Source organism: Rhincodon typus, chromosome 32 (genome assembly GCF_021869965.1).
Source record: "Rhincodon typus isolate 14 chromosome 32, sRhiTyp1.1, whole genome shotgun sequence".
Classification (NCBI taxonomy): Eukaryota; Metazoa; Chordata; class Chondrichthyes; order Orectolobiformes; family Rhincodontidae; genus Rhincodon; species Rhincodon typus.
The window spans coordinates 1,471,269-1,486,588 of record NC_063363.1 but is presented as its reverse complement, the minus strand read 5'-3'; the positions used below and the strand labels follow the sequence as shown (position 1 = coordinate 1,486,588).

At 43.9% G+C, this 15,320-nt stretch overlaps 1 protein-coding gene across 2 annotated transcripts in view; it reads right to left on the bottom strand.

Annotated features, from left to right (window-relative positions):
• Positions 1-15,320, bottom strand: part of LOC109922584 (T-cell surface glycoprotein CD3 delta chain-like) — a 64,402-nt gene that overhangs the window by 43,204 nt on the left and 5,878 nt on the right. Inside the window, exons 2-6 of one of the 2 annotated variants that reach the window (XM_048615619.1) lie at positions 11,217-11,237; positions 9,713-9,904; positions 7,865-7,996; positions 5,445-5,494; positions 1,876-3,925 (exon numbers count right to left, since the gene is read on the bottom strand). The exons of the other annotated variant lie outside the window; for it this stretch is intronic. Coding sequence (XP_048471576.1) covers positions 3,863-3,925; positions 5,445-5,494; positions 7,865-7,996; positions 9,713-9,904; positions 11,217-11,237 — 458 coding nt within the window. The 3' untranslated portion in view covers positions 1,876-3,862. Of the gene's footprint in view, positions 1-1,875; positions 3,926-5,444; positions 5,495-7,864; positions 7,997-9,712; positions 9,905-11,216; positions 11,238-15,320 lie in introns of those variants that run through there. 2 annotated transcript variants of the gene reach the window in all.

Below are 15,320 nucleotides of genomic sequence, written 5' to 3'. Positions count from 1 at the left end.
GCTCCCTCAGCACTGACCCTCCGACAGTGCGGCGCTCCCTCAGCACTAACCCTCCGACAGTGCGGCGCTCCCTCAGTACTGACGCTCTGACGTGCCGTCTATTAGCTGGACATAGTCAATAATGTTTCAGTGTCTGGCTGAGGCTGAGAAACTGGTTCCTTCTAGTGTGTCCTGTTTGACTAAGTGGTCAGAAGGGTAACACTTGGGATCTTCCTGCCCCTGTTTCCACCCTTCCACAACTGATAACAGCCATTGAGAGCAGGCCTCCTGATTGGTCTCTGCCAGAGGTGTCAGTTTGGGCCTGGCTTATTGTTTTTGTAGTTGATTTCGTTGAAGTTGCACTGACTCCATGGACGGATGTGACTTTTCTTGGTTTCTCTCGAGCGGTTTACCTCCCACACAGTCAGGCGCATCTCGGTACTGACTGAGCAGCTTCCTGTTTGAGCAGAGATCACTCAGTCCTCACTCACTCGATGCACTGTTTGCTCATATCTCAGAGAGGCTCATATCAAAGTATTGCAGATGCTAAAGATAGGAGTTAAAACAAAGTGCTGGAGGAACACATTCAGTCTGGCAGCATCTGTAGCGAGAAAAACAGTGTTAATGTTTCAAGTCCAATGTTGAGTTCTGAAGAAGTGTCATACCAGACTGGAAACATTAAATCTGTTTCTCTCTCTACAGATGCTGCTAGACCTGCTGAGATTCTCCAGCATTCTCTGTGTCCATTGAGTGACCTTCAGGTTATAGCCTGAAGTGACTCAGCGTCACAACCTGACCATTCTGAAAGATCCTAGCCTGCTTTCTAACAGAGCATGGACACTCAGGAACCTGTTACAGATAAATTTAAATCGAGGTTTTCAAGGGTTATAAACTATCTTCAGTATCTTGTGTTTTGATTCCAGATTATTTGTGAATAGTTAAAGAAATCAAAGTCAAATCAGAGGCAACAAGTGCAAGTCTCAAATTATTTATTTCAGAGATGGCGTAATCTACAAAGTTACAAAATAATTGCAGCAAATCCATGACAAAGCGGCATAAAATATAAAAGCAGCAAGTGTGGATGGAAAATCCACTGCTGACCTGATCAAATTCAGAAAGCCTGACACACAGCAGGATAAACATCACCAATAAATGACATCAAGCAATTTCAGATCAACTGCCCATTTCACACCCAACTGAATGGATCATGTGTGAAGCCAACACAGATGGTGTTGTAATGGATGGTGTTGTAATGGATTGGCGTGTAATGCATGGGTGTGTAATGGGTGGTGTTATAACGGATGAGCATGTAATGGATGGGCGGTGTTATAATGGATGAGCGGTGCTGTAATGGATGGTGTAGTAATGCATGGGTGTGTAATGCATGGGCGTGTAATGGTTGGTGCTATAACAGATGGGTGCGTAATGGATGGGCGGCGCTGTAATGGATGGGCGGTGCTGTAATGGATGGTGTTGTAATGCATGGGTGTGTAATGGATGGGCGTGTAATGCATGGGCGTGTAATGCATGGGCATGTAATGGGTGGTGCTATAAACAGATGGGCATGTAATGGATGGGTCGTGCCATAATGGATGGGTGCTTAATGGGTAGTGCTGTAATGGATGGGTGCGTAATGGGTAGTGCTGTAATGGATGGGTGTGTAACCAGTGGGTAAGTACAACAGTAGTTGATTATCTGGCCATCGGAGTTATTTTTGTACAGAAACTGTAGATTTAAAGCAGATATGAGGAGCAATTATTTCTCTCAAAGGGTCATGAATCTGTGAATTCACTATCCAAGAGTGTTGTGGATGCTGGGACATTGAGTAAATTTAGGAAGGAGATGGGCAGATTTTTAAGCAGTAACAGGTTAAAGGGTTATGGAGAATGAGCAGGAAAGTGAAGTTGAGGATGAGAGGAGATCAGCCAGGATCGTATTGAATGGCAGAAAAGGCTCAAGGGGCTGAATGGCCTACTCCTGCTCCTATATCTTATGTTCCAGTTGGTGGATGTGTATGAGAGAGCAAGGATCTCTAACTATTATGAGATGCCCTAGTGGCCATGTTTATTTTTCCCAAAATCCTCCAGGAGGGGACCCTGATCACAGTCCTGTGTATTTCACTGGCCATTGATCCATGTCATATGGAATAAATGGAACGGTTCTCACTGCCTCCACTGATCCCTGTGATTGTCAATTTCACTCACTAATCCCTGTCAGTTTTAATCCTGGCCTGCTCCCCCGACTACCGCAGAGGGAGTTGGGATCAGGACTGTGGGATATTGGTGCACAAACCATTCTCTCCTAGTCAATGGGTTTATGGTTTAAGATAATAGACTGTTTAAATCCATATGTTCCTCAGCATCTTAAAAAGCCCCAAAAAATCCAAAATAACTTTTCAAAGCAAAACCTAGATACAACCTCTCTAATTTCAAATCTAATGGTCATCTTGCTTTGTGCACCTCCTGTGCAGTGTAACCTGTAATCCTCGCTCTGTCTAAGCACCCTCTGATCTGTATGTACTGCTCGCAAAACAAAATTTCTCACTGTACTTATGCACATGTGACTACAATAAATCAAATCAAATCTTAAATGCTGTTAGGGATGGATAGCTCTTGCTCCCTGCTTATTCTAAAAGGAAGTATATACGAGTCATTAGCATGGAAAAGAACTAAACACATTATCCACTTCAGAAAGCTGCCTCTCAGCCCATGGAATTAAGTCAATAAAGAGCAGACTGTGTTTATAAAGCAACAAATAAAAAACAGTGCTGATTACGGCAAACTAAAATCCTAAACTTGTCTGAAAATGAAATGCATCTTTACTGCTGAAAAAAACACGTTGTTAAGAGTATTTCATCTCGTACTTATCAGGACAGAATCACAAGAATTCCGAATCCCAAAGTAAACAACAATTTATACTGCATGAGGAGAGGGTGCTGAAGGGCTGGCAAGTTAAATCAGATTGATTGAGACATTGCCACAGATTGCACCAGAGAACGACTGTCCCACGCTTTTGTTTAATTGTAAAAAGCTGCAATATCTGGACAAAATCTCTTTGCCTGCAAAAGGCAAGTCACTGCGTATGAATAGATGCAGCTTGCAGCAAGTATACATGAGCTACAATGTGACCAATCTTCGATTGGTTGTGAGTAAAGTTCTTGGCACACTCCAGATTGTCCAGCAAGTGCTGTCCAAATGCAGAATCAGAGCTAACTAGTGCATTACCTTTGGTCAAGGCATTGGCAGAGCTGATTTGCAAACCAATCAGCATCTTTTCCTCATGCAGTATAAATTGGTGTTCCCTTTGGGATTTAGTATTCTTGTGATTCTGTCCTGATGAGTATAAGGTGAAAACCTCCAACAGCACAACTCTGTTTTAAGCAAGACCTGGGTTCCATCAAATCAAGCGACTAAAAGGATCTGGAGGAAACTGAAACCAGCTCCTGAGCTGAAATATAGAGTAGAGTTATTTCCTCCGAAGGTCACCCTGTCTAATATCTTCCCCCACCATAACTCCTCTCCCAGACCTTCACTCTTGCTAAAGCATTCTATACTCTCTCAAAAAATATCAAATGAACAGCTAGAATGAGAGATCGCTGGAAGTGAAACCTAAACAATTGTTTACCCCACAGAATGCTCACAAAAGCTCTTAGCAAACTATTAACCTGTTTGTAATTGTCACTGTGCTATATGACGAGAGGTAACAGGGATAAGGCTGGGAGTTGAACCAGTCGCTGAATTTGCATCGATCTTGTATAGACTCATTAACAACAACGAAAGGTCAGAAAAACATTACCGAATAACATGAAAAACATTATTGAGTAACAGGAAAGCAGTGAACGAGGTGGTAAGCATTGCTGTTGGGTCAGTCTCAGGAGAGTGGGTTATATTTTCAGGCGGGGGGAGAGCTGGCTGTATTCACAGCTTCCCCTTCGTGTCCCAAGATCCTGACAAAATAGAGAAGGACAGTGTTACAATTCAGAATTCAAAGATAAGTGTGCAAGAGTACTAACTGCCTCAACTGCACAGTCAGATCCTCCACATTGAGGTACAGCCACAGTTTTACACAGCTGTTCCTTCACAATCAGCCCACAGTGCTCAACAACAGAGCACAGTCCCTCCAACAGGCAACTCTGTCACAGGGACCATGGTACCGCTCCCAGCCCAGGACCGAGATTCTGCGCAGGAAGATCAGCCCAGGTCAATCCCTCATTCTGCAGGGTCAATGAACCCGAAACGTTTCTCTCCACAGCTGCTGGCAGATCTCCTGAGATTCTCCAGCAATTTCTGTGTTTATTTCAATCTTTCATTGGACTTGGAGAAGACACTGCATTTGCCTGGGAACAGGGTCCTTTCATAACATTGGAGCCCATTTAAGCTGCAATCACCTGGCCTATTAATTCAAGGCCTGATTGCTTTTCATGGGAAATACTCATTAATTTTTAAGGGTTTTAAATGTTCCACATGGAAACATGGTTTGGGTTCTCCATTTTGGGAGAATCAGTTAGCATTATCTATCAGACTTGACAGTGATTGATTCCACTGTGCAGTAGAACATCTGTTCTAATGTCAACTGCTTATTGGTTGCTGGTATCTGAGTTGGTCAATTTCTACACAGATCACGTTTTAATCACTTAATTCATCTTGTGTCTGTATCAGAAGCTCCGTTATTTGGACACAAACTTGCGATTTCTATCGACTGACGTCGCTGTCATCAGATGGTGGTGTGTCTGGCACAGGCCTATTCTCACCTATTCTCTCAGGGTGGGGAGAAGCAGTTGATAATAGACACACCACATGTGCCAAATCTGATGCCAGCTAATTACCAAAACCCGACTTTACTAATTGACATGGCAACTGGTACCAACACAACCATCAGTGGTCCCAACAACACTGGGTCTAGGTGAATCCTGCAGCCATTATCATCAACTGGTTCCCAAATTGGGATCAGAGTGTAGTGCCTATGCTGGTGCTAATGGGGTTGCAGGATTTAGTTAGAAACAAAACCCAAACTGTTTGGGATAGGGATAGTTCGAGAAATTCACAAACAATGCTGGAAAGTTAGTGAAATGAGATGCTACAATTTAACAGGACAGCATGGTGGCTCAGTGGTTAGCACTGCTGCCTCACAGCACCAGGGATCCAGGTTTGATTCTAGCCTCAGGTGACTGTCTATTTGGGTTTGCACATTCTCCCTGTGTTCACTCTCACAGTGCAAAGATGTGCAGGTTATGTGGATTGGCAATGCTAAATTACCCAGAGATGTGCAGGCTAGCTGGGTTTGCCATGGGAAATGCAGGGTTACAGGGGTAGAATAGGGGCGTGGGTCTGGGTGGGATGCTCCTCAGAGGGTTGGTGTGGGCTTAATGGGCCAATTGGCCTCTTTCTGCACTGTAGTGATTCTGTGACTCTTAGAAGCTAATTCAAGTCTTTGATTTTATAGATTGAAGCTATTTCTGTCCGTACCTGATAAAGATCGTTGTGATCATGAGGAATGAGGTTCTGATTCTCAGACTCTAAGAGAAAAATACAAAACGTGAGAAAGATGCAACAGTCTGTGACAGAAACATACTCCAACCTTGCACCTCACCAAGTGTAAGGGAATCAGAGAAAAGGGCAAGTTCTTAAGGATTCTGATGTTTCAGAGTCAGGGTGAGGGACAATTCACTGTCAAATGAATGGCCTTTTTCTCAAAGCAGCTGTGTTACAGACAAGTGGAAGCTACTGTTCATTTCAATTTCAGGTTCAACTTGATCAGAAAGATTCACTGGTGAGTTCCTCACATACACTAGTTCAAGAAGGAGAAGCCACACAGCACAGTCACCAGAATAATCCCAGGCACGTATGAGGTCAGGCTGCACAGACTAAGTTCTTATTCCTGATTAGTTTGGTACGTTGTAGGGGGTGCTCTAATAGAGATGGTTAAAAAGAACTTAATAGGACAGAGAGAGAGAGAGACTGTTCACTCAGGGTGATGTCAGGAAGCACAGCTTCACACAAAGGGAATGGAATCAGGAATTCTGGCCCATGTGCAGGATGAGGGGCAGTTGGGGTTTTTAAGACTGAAATGGGTAACTTTATGTTGAGTAAAGAAACCGAGGGGGTGGAGCAAAGGGGTAAATGGATTGAATTAGCTTTATTGTCACATACTCATGTGAGTGCAGTGAAAAGTTTACAAGTCGCCATTTACAGCACCATCTTAGGTACAAATGTACCTAGGTACAAAACCTAGGATGCAAAACAGAAAATTAAGGAAAACAAAGTTATAAATTACAGTCCTTCTTACTAGAAAGTGAAAAAACAAAGAAACAGTTAATAGTTCAGCACATGCTCCTGGCCATGCTGGGCTCACATCCCCTCACAAGGTCTTGACCTCCCCTGCTTTGGGCTTGACCTCATCCCCGCCACTGCCCCCAGCTACCTGCTGTCATACTGAATGATGCAACAGGCTTGAGGGGTCAAATGGCCTCTTCCTGTTACTGTGCAACAGAAGGGCTGACTGAAAAAGAAAGACATCCTATTGGCCAAAAGTTTTAAAAACATAAGCTAGAATTTGATGAATTCTTGTAGTCCACTGAATTTCTTGTTGCTGAAATCAAATTGCTGACAGATGCAGACCAAGCAGCTGAGATGGAAAACTAGGGGGTTTTAAATCTTTGAAAAGTGCTCATGGTTTAGCTTTGCAGGGTTAACAAGGTAGTCAAAATACTGAGGTACGGAAACTTCATCAGGTTCCCAATTATTTCAACCAAGAGGAGAGAAAGAGACTTGCAAATGTTGAGGTTGTCTTCCTTTCAACTCCCTAGGGTTTTGAAACAGAAACGACAACCAGAAAAGATTGCTAGGCATCAGCGCAAGTAACATACCCACCTCTTGTCTCACCCAAAGCTTTGGTTGCCTATTTTCCCAAAGTCATTTGACTCTGTATTCAGCAGATGGCTCACACCTAAACATTCATCGATAAAACATTGCCTAGTCCATTAAGTGTCAAAACAGTTCTAGTTTTTCACATAAATATGAATGTATGTACTAATACAAATTCAAATGGGCTGAATGGCCTTCTCCTGCCCCTACGTAAGAGGTTTGAGGGGCTGAATAGCCTAATCTTGTTCCTGTGTAATAATCTCCAGAAAGGTTGAACGGTCTCCTCCTGTGCATGTGTAACAGTCTTGTGAGAAGCAGAATGGCCTCTTCCTGTTCCTTTATTCATTCACGGGATGAAGGTGTCACTGGCTATGTCAGCATTTATTGCCCATCCCTATTTGCCCAGAGGACAGTTAAGAGTCAACCACATTGCTGTGGGTCTGGAGTCACATGTAGGCCAGGTGGGTAAGGGTGGCAGTTCCCTTCCTTAAAGGACATTAGTGAACCAGATGGCTTTTTCTAACAATTGACAATGGATTCACGGTCATCATTAAACTCTTAATTCCAGATATTTATTGAATTCAAATTCCATCATCTGCCGTGGTGGGATCCGAACCTGGGTCCCCAGAACATTATCTGGGTCTCTGGATTAACAGTCCAGCAATAATACAACTAGGCCATCGCCTCCCCTTCTATGTTCTAGGTTCAATGGGTGGAATGGCCTCCTGTTCCTGTTTCCTTTGTAAACGTGGGGTGGGGGTGGGGGTGACAATGGATTCTGTCCAATTGAGAGAATCTGGATTTGGTTGCCCACTGCGCAGTTTTACTGATCCCAATGTGACTGGAGGGAGTGACTGAGGATTCACTCAGAGAAGTGAGACCGCAGCCAGAGTCTCCTGTTCCTGATCACCATGAACGGACCCTTTGGGGAATATAATCAGCTCTCACAACAATGGACATGGAAGTCAATGTCTTCAGTAGCAGATTGGGGGAAATTGGAAAAATTAACAAGAAGATCGTACCATTGGAAGCTTTGTCCTTGTTGGAAGATACCACAAAGTAAACAGCCAGAGCGATCAAGGTGGTGGCAATGATGTCCCCAACCACAATCCCTGAGATGGTACCAGGATCCAGCTTCACACAGTTCCTACAAACTGAAATCAGCAACAGGCAACATATATCATCTTCACTTCTCTGTTTCTTTTTGTCTGGGGGAATAATCAGCTCCACGAGTCAGATAGTTCTCAACAACTGTTTAACTCTCAAACCCATCAGAAACTGAGACCCGGACTTTCATAACTGGAGCCTCTCCCCTCCTCACAGCAATGGAGGTTACCCCTCACCCCAAACCCCACTCCCACTGATTTTGTGGGGAGTGGAAATGGGAGCATATTACATTTCTCACAGAAAGCTGTCTCTACTTGTGTCTGAAACTGGGAAGCTGGGTGTGAAAGCAGATCAGGTCAGAATGTTGTGGATTCATTTTCATAGCCAGGGTATCACTTGAAGCGGTGAGGTGGCCTATTGGCTATGGTCCTGGGTCAGCTTTGGGAGAGATCATGTGTTCTTCGGGATTGTTAAAAATCAGGATGAATGTGTGTAAAAAGTGCATGGAATCACTAGGATAGCATCGCGCAGTGAAACCGTCAAATACAACTCTAACAATGGCGAAAGGATTGTCAAGGCATCTAAAACTCCTGCCTTTAAATATTTGGAGCAAACTTAGTAAAATGTTTATGAAAAAAGTTGATTGCTGTTTCATTCCTTCGACATTAGATAGAGGGTTACTGTTACTTGATGGCAGCTAATGTGACTGATCTCACAACCTTCCTTTATCACAGTAGGATGCCATTTCACAGTTTGATCGACATCTCCAAGTAGTTCCAATTAAGACAGTCTATAACTATAAATTCCAAATAAAGCTGGAGAAACTCAGCAGGTCTAGTAGCATCTGTGGACAGAGAAAGACAATTAAGGCTTTGAGTCTGGTGTGACTCTTCACAGAATCAGACTTGAAACATTCACTCTGTTTCTCTCTTCATAGATGCTGCCAGACCTGCTGAGCTTCTCTGGCACTTTCTCCGTTTGTTTCAGATTTCCAGCATCCACAGTAATTTGCTTTTATATAAATTCCAAAACTTGTTTTTATTAGAGATTAGGCAATTAAAATGACATTTGTTGTCATAAAGGATTATGCAGATGAAGAAGGATAAATATTGTGAATGGGATTCTATAAATTAATGTTTTTTTTTAAATGAAGTCTGCAATAGACATTTGGAACTTCATGTTACTTAGTGCCAGAATTGGGTAATTGCAGTCTGTCCATGGTGGATATGTGCTGAGTTGATAATAATCAGTGTAAAGGCAAAAGGTGGCTGGTGGGTGGGTGGACGGTGAATGAGCTGTCCTGAGGGGGTAAAGGGGCTGTACAGAGGCATGGAGGCTATGAGGGGCTACAAGGGAGTGTGGGGCTCAAGGTAATTAGCTCAGGTGGGGCATAGAGAATGTGCGGGAGGGGAGCATGTGTGGGGTGGGGGCGGTAACTGATTTCCTGTTAATAGTTAAACTGAAGCACAGAGCTAGAGCCTGCAGGCACTTTCCACTCGGCCAAGACCCACACTGGGCAGCCTCCCCTCCCATTCAGTGCCCCCTTTACCAGAGAACACACCGCTTCCCCACACCCCATCACTAAAACCCTAACTTCTGGGGCCTGGCTTGCACCTTCCAGCCAGCAATTTGTGGGATCAAGAACTGTCTCATCCTGGGGAATGGTCTCCAAGTCTGGTGACACAGTCAGTGTTACACAGTGACAAACAGCACCCTTTACATCTCTTCAAAACTCTGCTCAGAAAAAATAACATACAACTTACGTCTGACAAACACCAAAGCTGAAGAATTTCCATGATCATCTGCACAGCTGTATTCTCCAGAATCACTGTCTGACAGCGTCGAGAGTATGACATTCCCATTGTCCATCACCTTATTGTACTTTATTCCATCCTTTTTCCAGGATTTACTGTGTGGACATTCCAAAATGATTCCATTTATCTGCTCCTTGATCACTGAGAAACAAAACACAGCAACTGAGCAACACTGAGATTGAGCTGCTCTAACTCCTGAATCCTAGCTCAAGGCTCACGTTAAATGTCAAGAGGAAGGGTTAAGAACAGAAAGAAAGTGAAGAAGCCTCAATGTTTTACTGCCATTTGGCAATGATTATGGCACTCGACAAGCTTCTCTGAGGCTGGGAGATCTAACCCTGAGTCAGGACGTGTTGAGAATTTATTTCATGAAATCTGCTGAGATGATGACGGAATGACCAGAGAAGCTGCTGAAATTATCATCAACATCCCACTGCTTCCCCAAATCCCTGGGCCCGCAGCAGTAACTCACCTCCTGACTCCCCAAAGCCTGTCTACCATCCACAAGGCATGACGCAGGAGTGTGATGGAATACTCCCCACCTGCCTGGATGAGTGCAGCCCAAACACTCGAGAAGCTTCATTACTCAGACCAATTGATAACCAGCTTTGCAGCTGAGAACTTTCAAAAGGGAATTCAAATTTCCAGGGAGGTTGAGAGAATTTAAACTTAGCTTTTTAATAAAATATTTATTTATGGTATATGGGTGAGGCTGGCTGGTCAGCATTGCTGCCCATCCCTAGTTGCCCATGAGAAGGTGGGGGTGAGCTGCCTTCTTGACCCGCTGCAGTCCACCTGCTGTGGATTGACCCACAATGCTATTAGGGGGAGAATTCCAGGATTTTGACCCAGCTACAGTGAAGGAACAACAATATATTTCCAACTCACGATGATGAGTGTCTTGGAAGAGAGGAATTTGCAGTTGGAGGTGTTTCTATGTATCTGCTGTTCTTGTCCTTCTAGATGGAAGTGGCCGTAGGTTTGGAAGGTGCTGTCTGAGGATCTTCGGTGAATTTCTGCAGAGCAACTTGTAGATAGTACACACTGCTGCTACTGAGTGTCGGTAGTGGAGGGAGTGGATGCTTGTAGATGTAGTGCCAATCAAACAGGCTGCTTTGTCCTGGATAGTGTTCCAACACACTCCTGACTTGTGCCTTGTAGATAGTGGACAGGCTCTGGGGAGTCAGGAGGCGAGTTACTGCTGTGGGATTCCCAGTCTCTGACCTGCTCTTGTAGCCACTGTGTTTACATAGTAAGTCTTATTCAGTTTCTGGTTGATGGTAGACTCTAGGTTGTTGACAATAGGGGAGCGCAGTGATGGGCAGGGAAATGCAGCTAAACTAAACAATAGTAAACGGCCAGAGTTTCTCATCTTTATCCAAACCTTCAGATTTCACATTTTATCAACATTTCAAATCCTGACACAAAACAAAAATGTCAAAAGTTCGCTTACCAAGTGATCCTTGAGAAACCCCTGGATTGAAAAAAACAAGAAAATCAGGCATTACAATTGCAAAAGCTTTTAGAGTTGAGGTTTAATTTTCAAAAGTAATAGTGAACTCTGGTGCCAGTGTGTTTATACATACACTGATGGAACAATAAGGTCAGGAGTGATTATGTTTAATCACAGAATCTCAGCAAAAACCAATTCTTCATCTTGTCAGATCATTGTGAAAGTGTCACATCTTCTGTTCAATTCAACAGTTCCTTATTCAAGTTCTCACTTCATATTGATCCAAGAACTTTGAGCAATTTTAAAAGTAATATTTAGAAGTGATAGAATGTCTTTATAAACTGCATGATTCTGTGATAAATCTCCATGAAGTTGGGCTGAAGTTTAGGAAAGAAGCTGAGGGTGGGGTCTGAGTAAACAAACTCTGTACTAAAGACTAAATCATCACCTGAGCTGAAAAATTTGTGGTTAAAAAACATTAAAAGCAGTCATGATAAACCAATCACACCTTGATCACAAATTATTTTTTATTAAACAATTGTTTTAGAAGCTAGCACTTTAAGTTTGGTACAAATTAATTAGACACTCTGCTAGAAGTCTTGGTGATTTTGATTGTTCATTATCAATTAGATCATTTCCCGGTACTTATCCATCCAACATCATTATTGCATTGTCTGAATCCAGCAGCAACTCAATGAAAGTTTGTTCACAAAATGAGACCCCAGATATACAACTGTTAACAAAAAGCACATCATGGAACATGCAGAATTCAGTGATGAATTAATTTAAAATCCTCTCCAATCTGGTAGTTATTGAGTGAGCAGATGCAATGGTCTGAAGCACAAATTCTGTTCAAAAGGGTCTCCATTTCAGTCACTGGAGATTATCATATGCCTGTTCTTGTCTAGTTAAAAATACACCAGCAACCACGGCCAACACAATACTGCCCCTTCTCCACACCAAAAAATGAGGCACAGGCAGAAAATGCAGCTGCTGTAAATAATACCACCATCGCATTAAAGACAATTACAACTAATACAAATCAAACACAAACCACTCTCAAAGACTAGAGGTCAGTGATTTACAGCATCCACCCAGTTACAGACATGTCCCACTAACAATTACTGAGCGTCACATCGCCCAGGTGGGTACAGCATTGAAAAGGAATGGCTAAGCAAAAGCTTAATAGGTCGGCACATCGTGGGCTGAAGGGCCTGTACTGTGCTGTACTGTTCTATGTGTTCAATGTTTAATTTAAGCATATAAACACCACAACAGAGTCACAACAAGATGCAGCCATTAGGAATGGCACAGACCATCTGCTAGAAATTCAAATACCTTTGCAAACAATGAGCAGCTGACCCTTTTGGAGACAGTGGCAAAGGGGTTTCCCAGGGGAAAATGACGCAGTACACCCAACTCTGGGTGAACATAACTTTGGAGGCTGTTCACTTCACAAGTGACACCAACCAATCAAAGTAACCCCTCAACACATTTTGTTTTGCTAAATCTTGGATGAAAATCTTTGAAGAAAACCAGTTTTTAAATTCCAAAATAATCTAAGCTAAATTCATTTGGAATTTCTGGAGACTCCAGCTCAATCCTGGTTGAACGCAAAATCCTGTGATGCTGGAAATCAGAAAACTGAAGATGCTGTAGAAACTCAGCAGGTCTGGGATCATCTGTCAAGAGAGAAACAGTTAATGTTTCAAGTCTATTATGAGTTGACTTTGGATCTACGGTTCTGGAGTTTAAGACAGAGACTGATGGTAACTGCTGAAACAGCTGACCCTGCAGAGCGGAGTTTCACAGAATTCACACTGAAATGATGTTTCCACTGATCTCCCAGACGCAGTCTTGCGTTTGTGCTTCGAGCACTGGCGGCACACTTTCTTACGGCCCTGAATTTTTACCAGATTGTGTGCACTAGGGTTACAGAAGGTGACTGGATATCTGGTGTCTGACGATGATGACAATCTGCCTTTCCTACTGGCTCCTGCTGAATAATCTCCTCGCAACAGTTTGGCCAGACTCGTTCTGAAGTTGAGGTGATCGTAGCGACTTGGAAGTGGAGGGTCATGAGATGACCTTTTGAAAATCAGCCAAGCATTCACAATGGTGATGTTCATTAAATACCACAAAACACACCTCCACCACTTTTTAGAAGGACGACCCACAGGGTAATAGCTCCTCATTTGGTCAGAAAGGTCAACGCCACCCATATATTTATTGTACTCAACTACAGCTTGAGGTTTGACTGTCCCAGCAGACTCAACCACTGTGGCATTTTGATTTGTTGAGAGTGTTGCTACTTGTCTTTTGTCTTTCCAAATGGTTAATAATAAGGAGTCCTTTTGGAAGAAGCGGATATCTCCCTGTTTAGTTAGTTGGATTTTCCTGACTGCTGAGGGTAGTCCTTTGCGGTTCAGGTGAATGGTGGAACATGCTCTTGTGTTACAGAGCTGCAGATATTGCAGGAGGGCGGGGCTGCTGAAAAACCGATCAAAGTAAACATGGTGGTTGCGATGGAGGTACGGGTGGCACAGCTCAGTCACCACGTCATAGCCCAGACTGTGCCTTGATGCCACCCGGCGCCGCCCAGTGTAAATGTTAAAGTTCAGGCAGTAACCACTTGTTGCCTCACACAACATCCAAACTTTCAGGCCCCACTTTGTCGGCTTGGCAGGGGAATACTGTTTGAAGTACAGCCTCCCTTTGTAAGCGACCATTCCCTCATCCACACTGAGCTCACGGTTCGGCCGGTATCTTTGGCCAAAGTGGTTGCGCACAATCTCCATCAGAGTTCGCACTTTGAATATTGGGTCATGGTCGGGGTGGGATTTCTCCAGTGCCTCCGTGTTGTCTCGCAAGTGCAGATATTTGTTCACTTTCCAAAACCTATCCCTGGACATAGCCGAGGAAATCCAGGGACAGCGCACGGCAGTGTCCTGGCTCCAGTACAGGGAGATGCGAGGCAGCTGTTTGATACCCATCATTATGTTGATAGCCAGGAAAGCTTTGATTTCACGGGAATCAGTGGGAATCCAGGAGGAATCCTGTTTACCATCTCGGGCCTGGCACTGAGCAGCATAACGGTTGGTCTCCTTTGCAATTGTGTCAAACACACTGTCAGGCCACAGTAAAGTGAAGTAATCAAGGGGGCCAGCTGTACTGGCAAGCTGATGCTGAGGGCCTGTTCTCTCTGTGAAGGCTGGGACCTGAATCTTTGTAATCGCTTCGGTCCAATCTCCATCCTGCTGCCCCTCAGCGTTACTCCTACTCACTGAGGGCCACCTTTCAGTTACAGAATCCCCAGAAACATCCTCATCGCTCTCAGACCCCATTGAGTTGCAACCAGGTACCTGCAACCTTTCCCAAGCCCCAAACCGTCTCCTTCACTGACTCATATTTTCAACAACAACGTGCTGTAGAAAACAAGAATGTACAATTGGATGTTAGTTGTGTTTTTACAATGTCCCCCACATTCCTCCTTTGACTAGTCATGAGCTTAAACATTTTTCATGAAACCACTTGCTTTGTTGGGAATCCATGGCACCCAATCCCAGATTCCACATGGGAAAAAATCCAGAGGTCATGTCTGGAAAATGCCGATTGCTTCCACATGACTGTTCTGTTGCATCTGTCAGAACTTGAATTCAGCTGGGAGCTGCGGGAAGGAGCTGTCTCTTACCCCCAAGGATTCCATTTGTATACAGAGCCTGTTCTTTAGCCTGGGATGTCCCACATTCTCATTGGAAATGTCCATGTTTTACCCTCTTTTTAGCCTTAATAGCTTCTCTATCTTTGTTGTGTCTAGTTTTCAAATTGGCACAAACTGTAAAGCCCCAAAATCCTTCCCCTTTCCCGGAGACCCCTCTCCCTCATCATGACAAAAATTCTCCAATTTTACACTAGATTCCATGGAGGCCGCACATGCCATTGGCCAAGTGAACTGGAAATGGAGTGGGATCATGTGGGAAATGGGATTGCAGGAGGATTGGGGTCAGTCAGGGAGGTATTGCTGCAGGGCTGGGGTTGGAGGTGGGTGTGGGGGGGTTTAGCCCAGGGTCAGTCAGGGGTGTATTCCTGTAGGCTGAGGGTGGG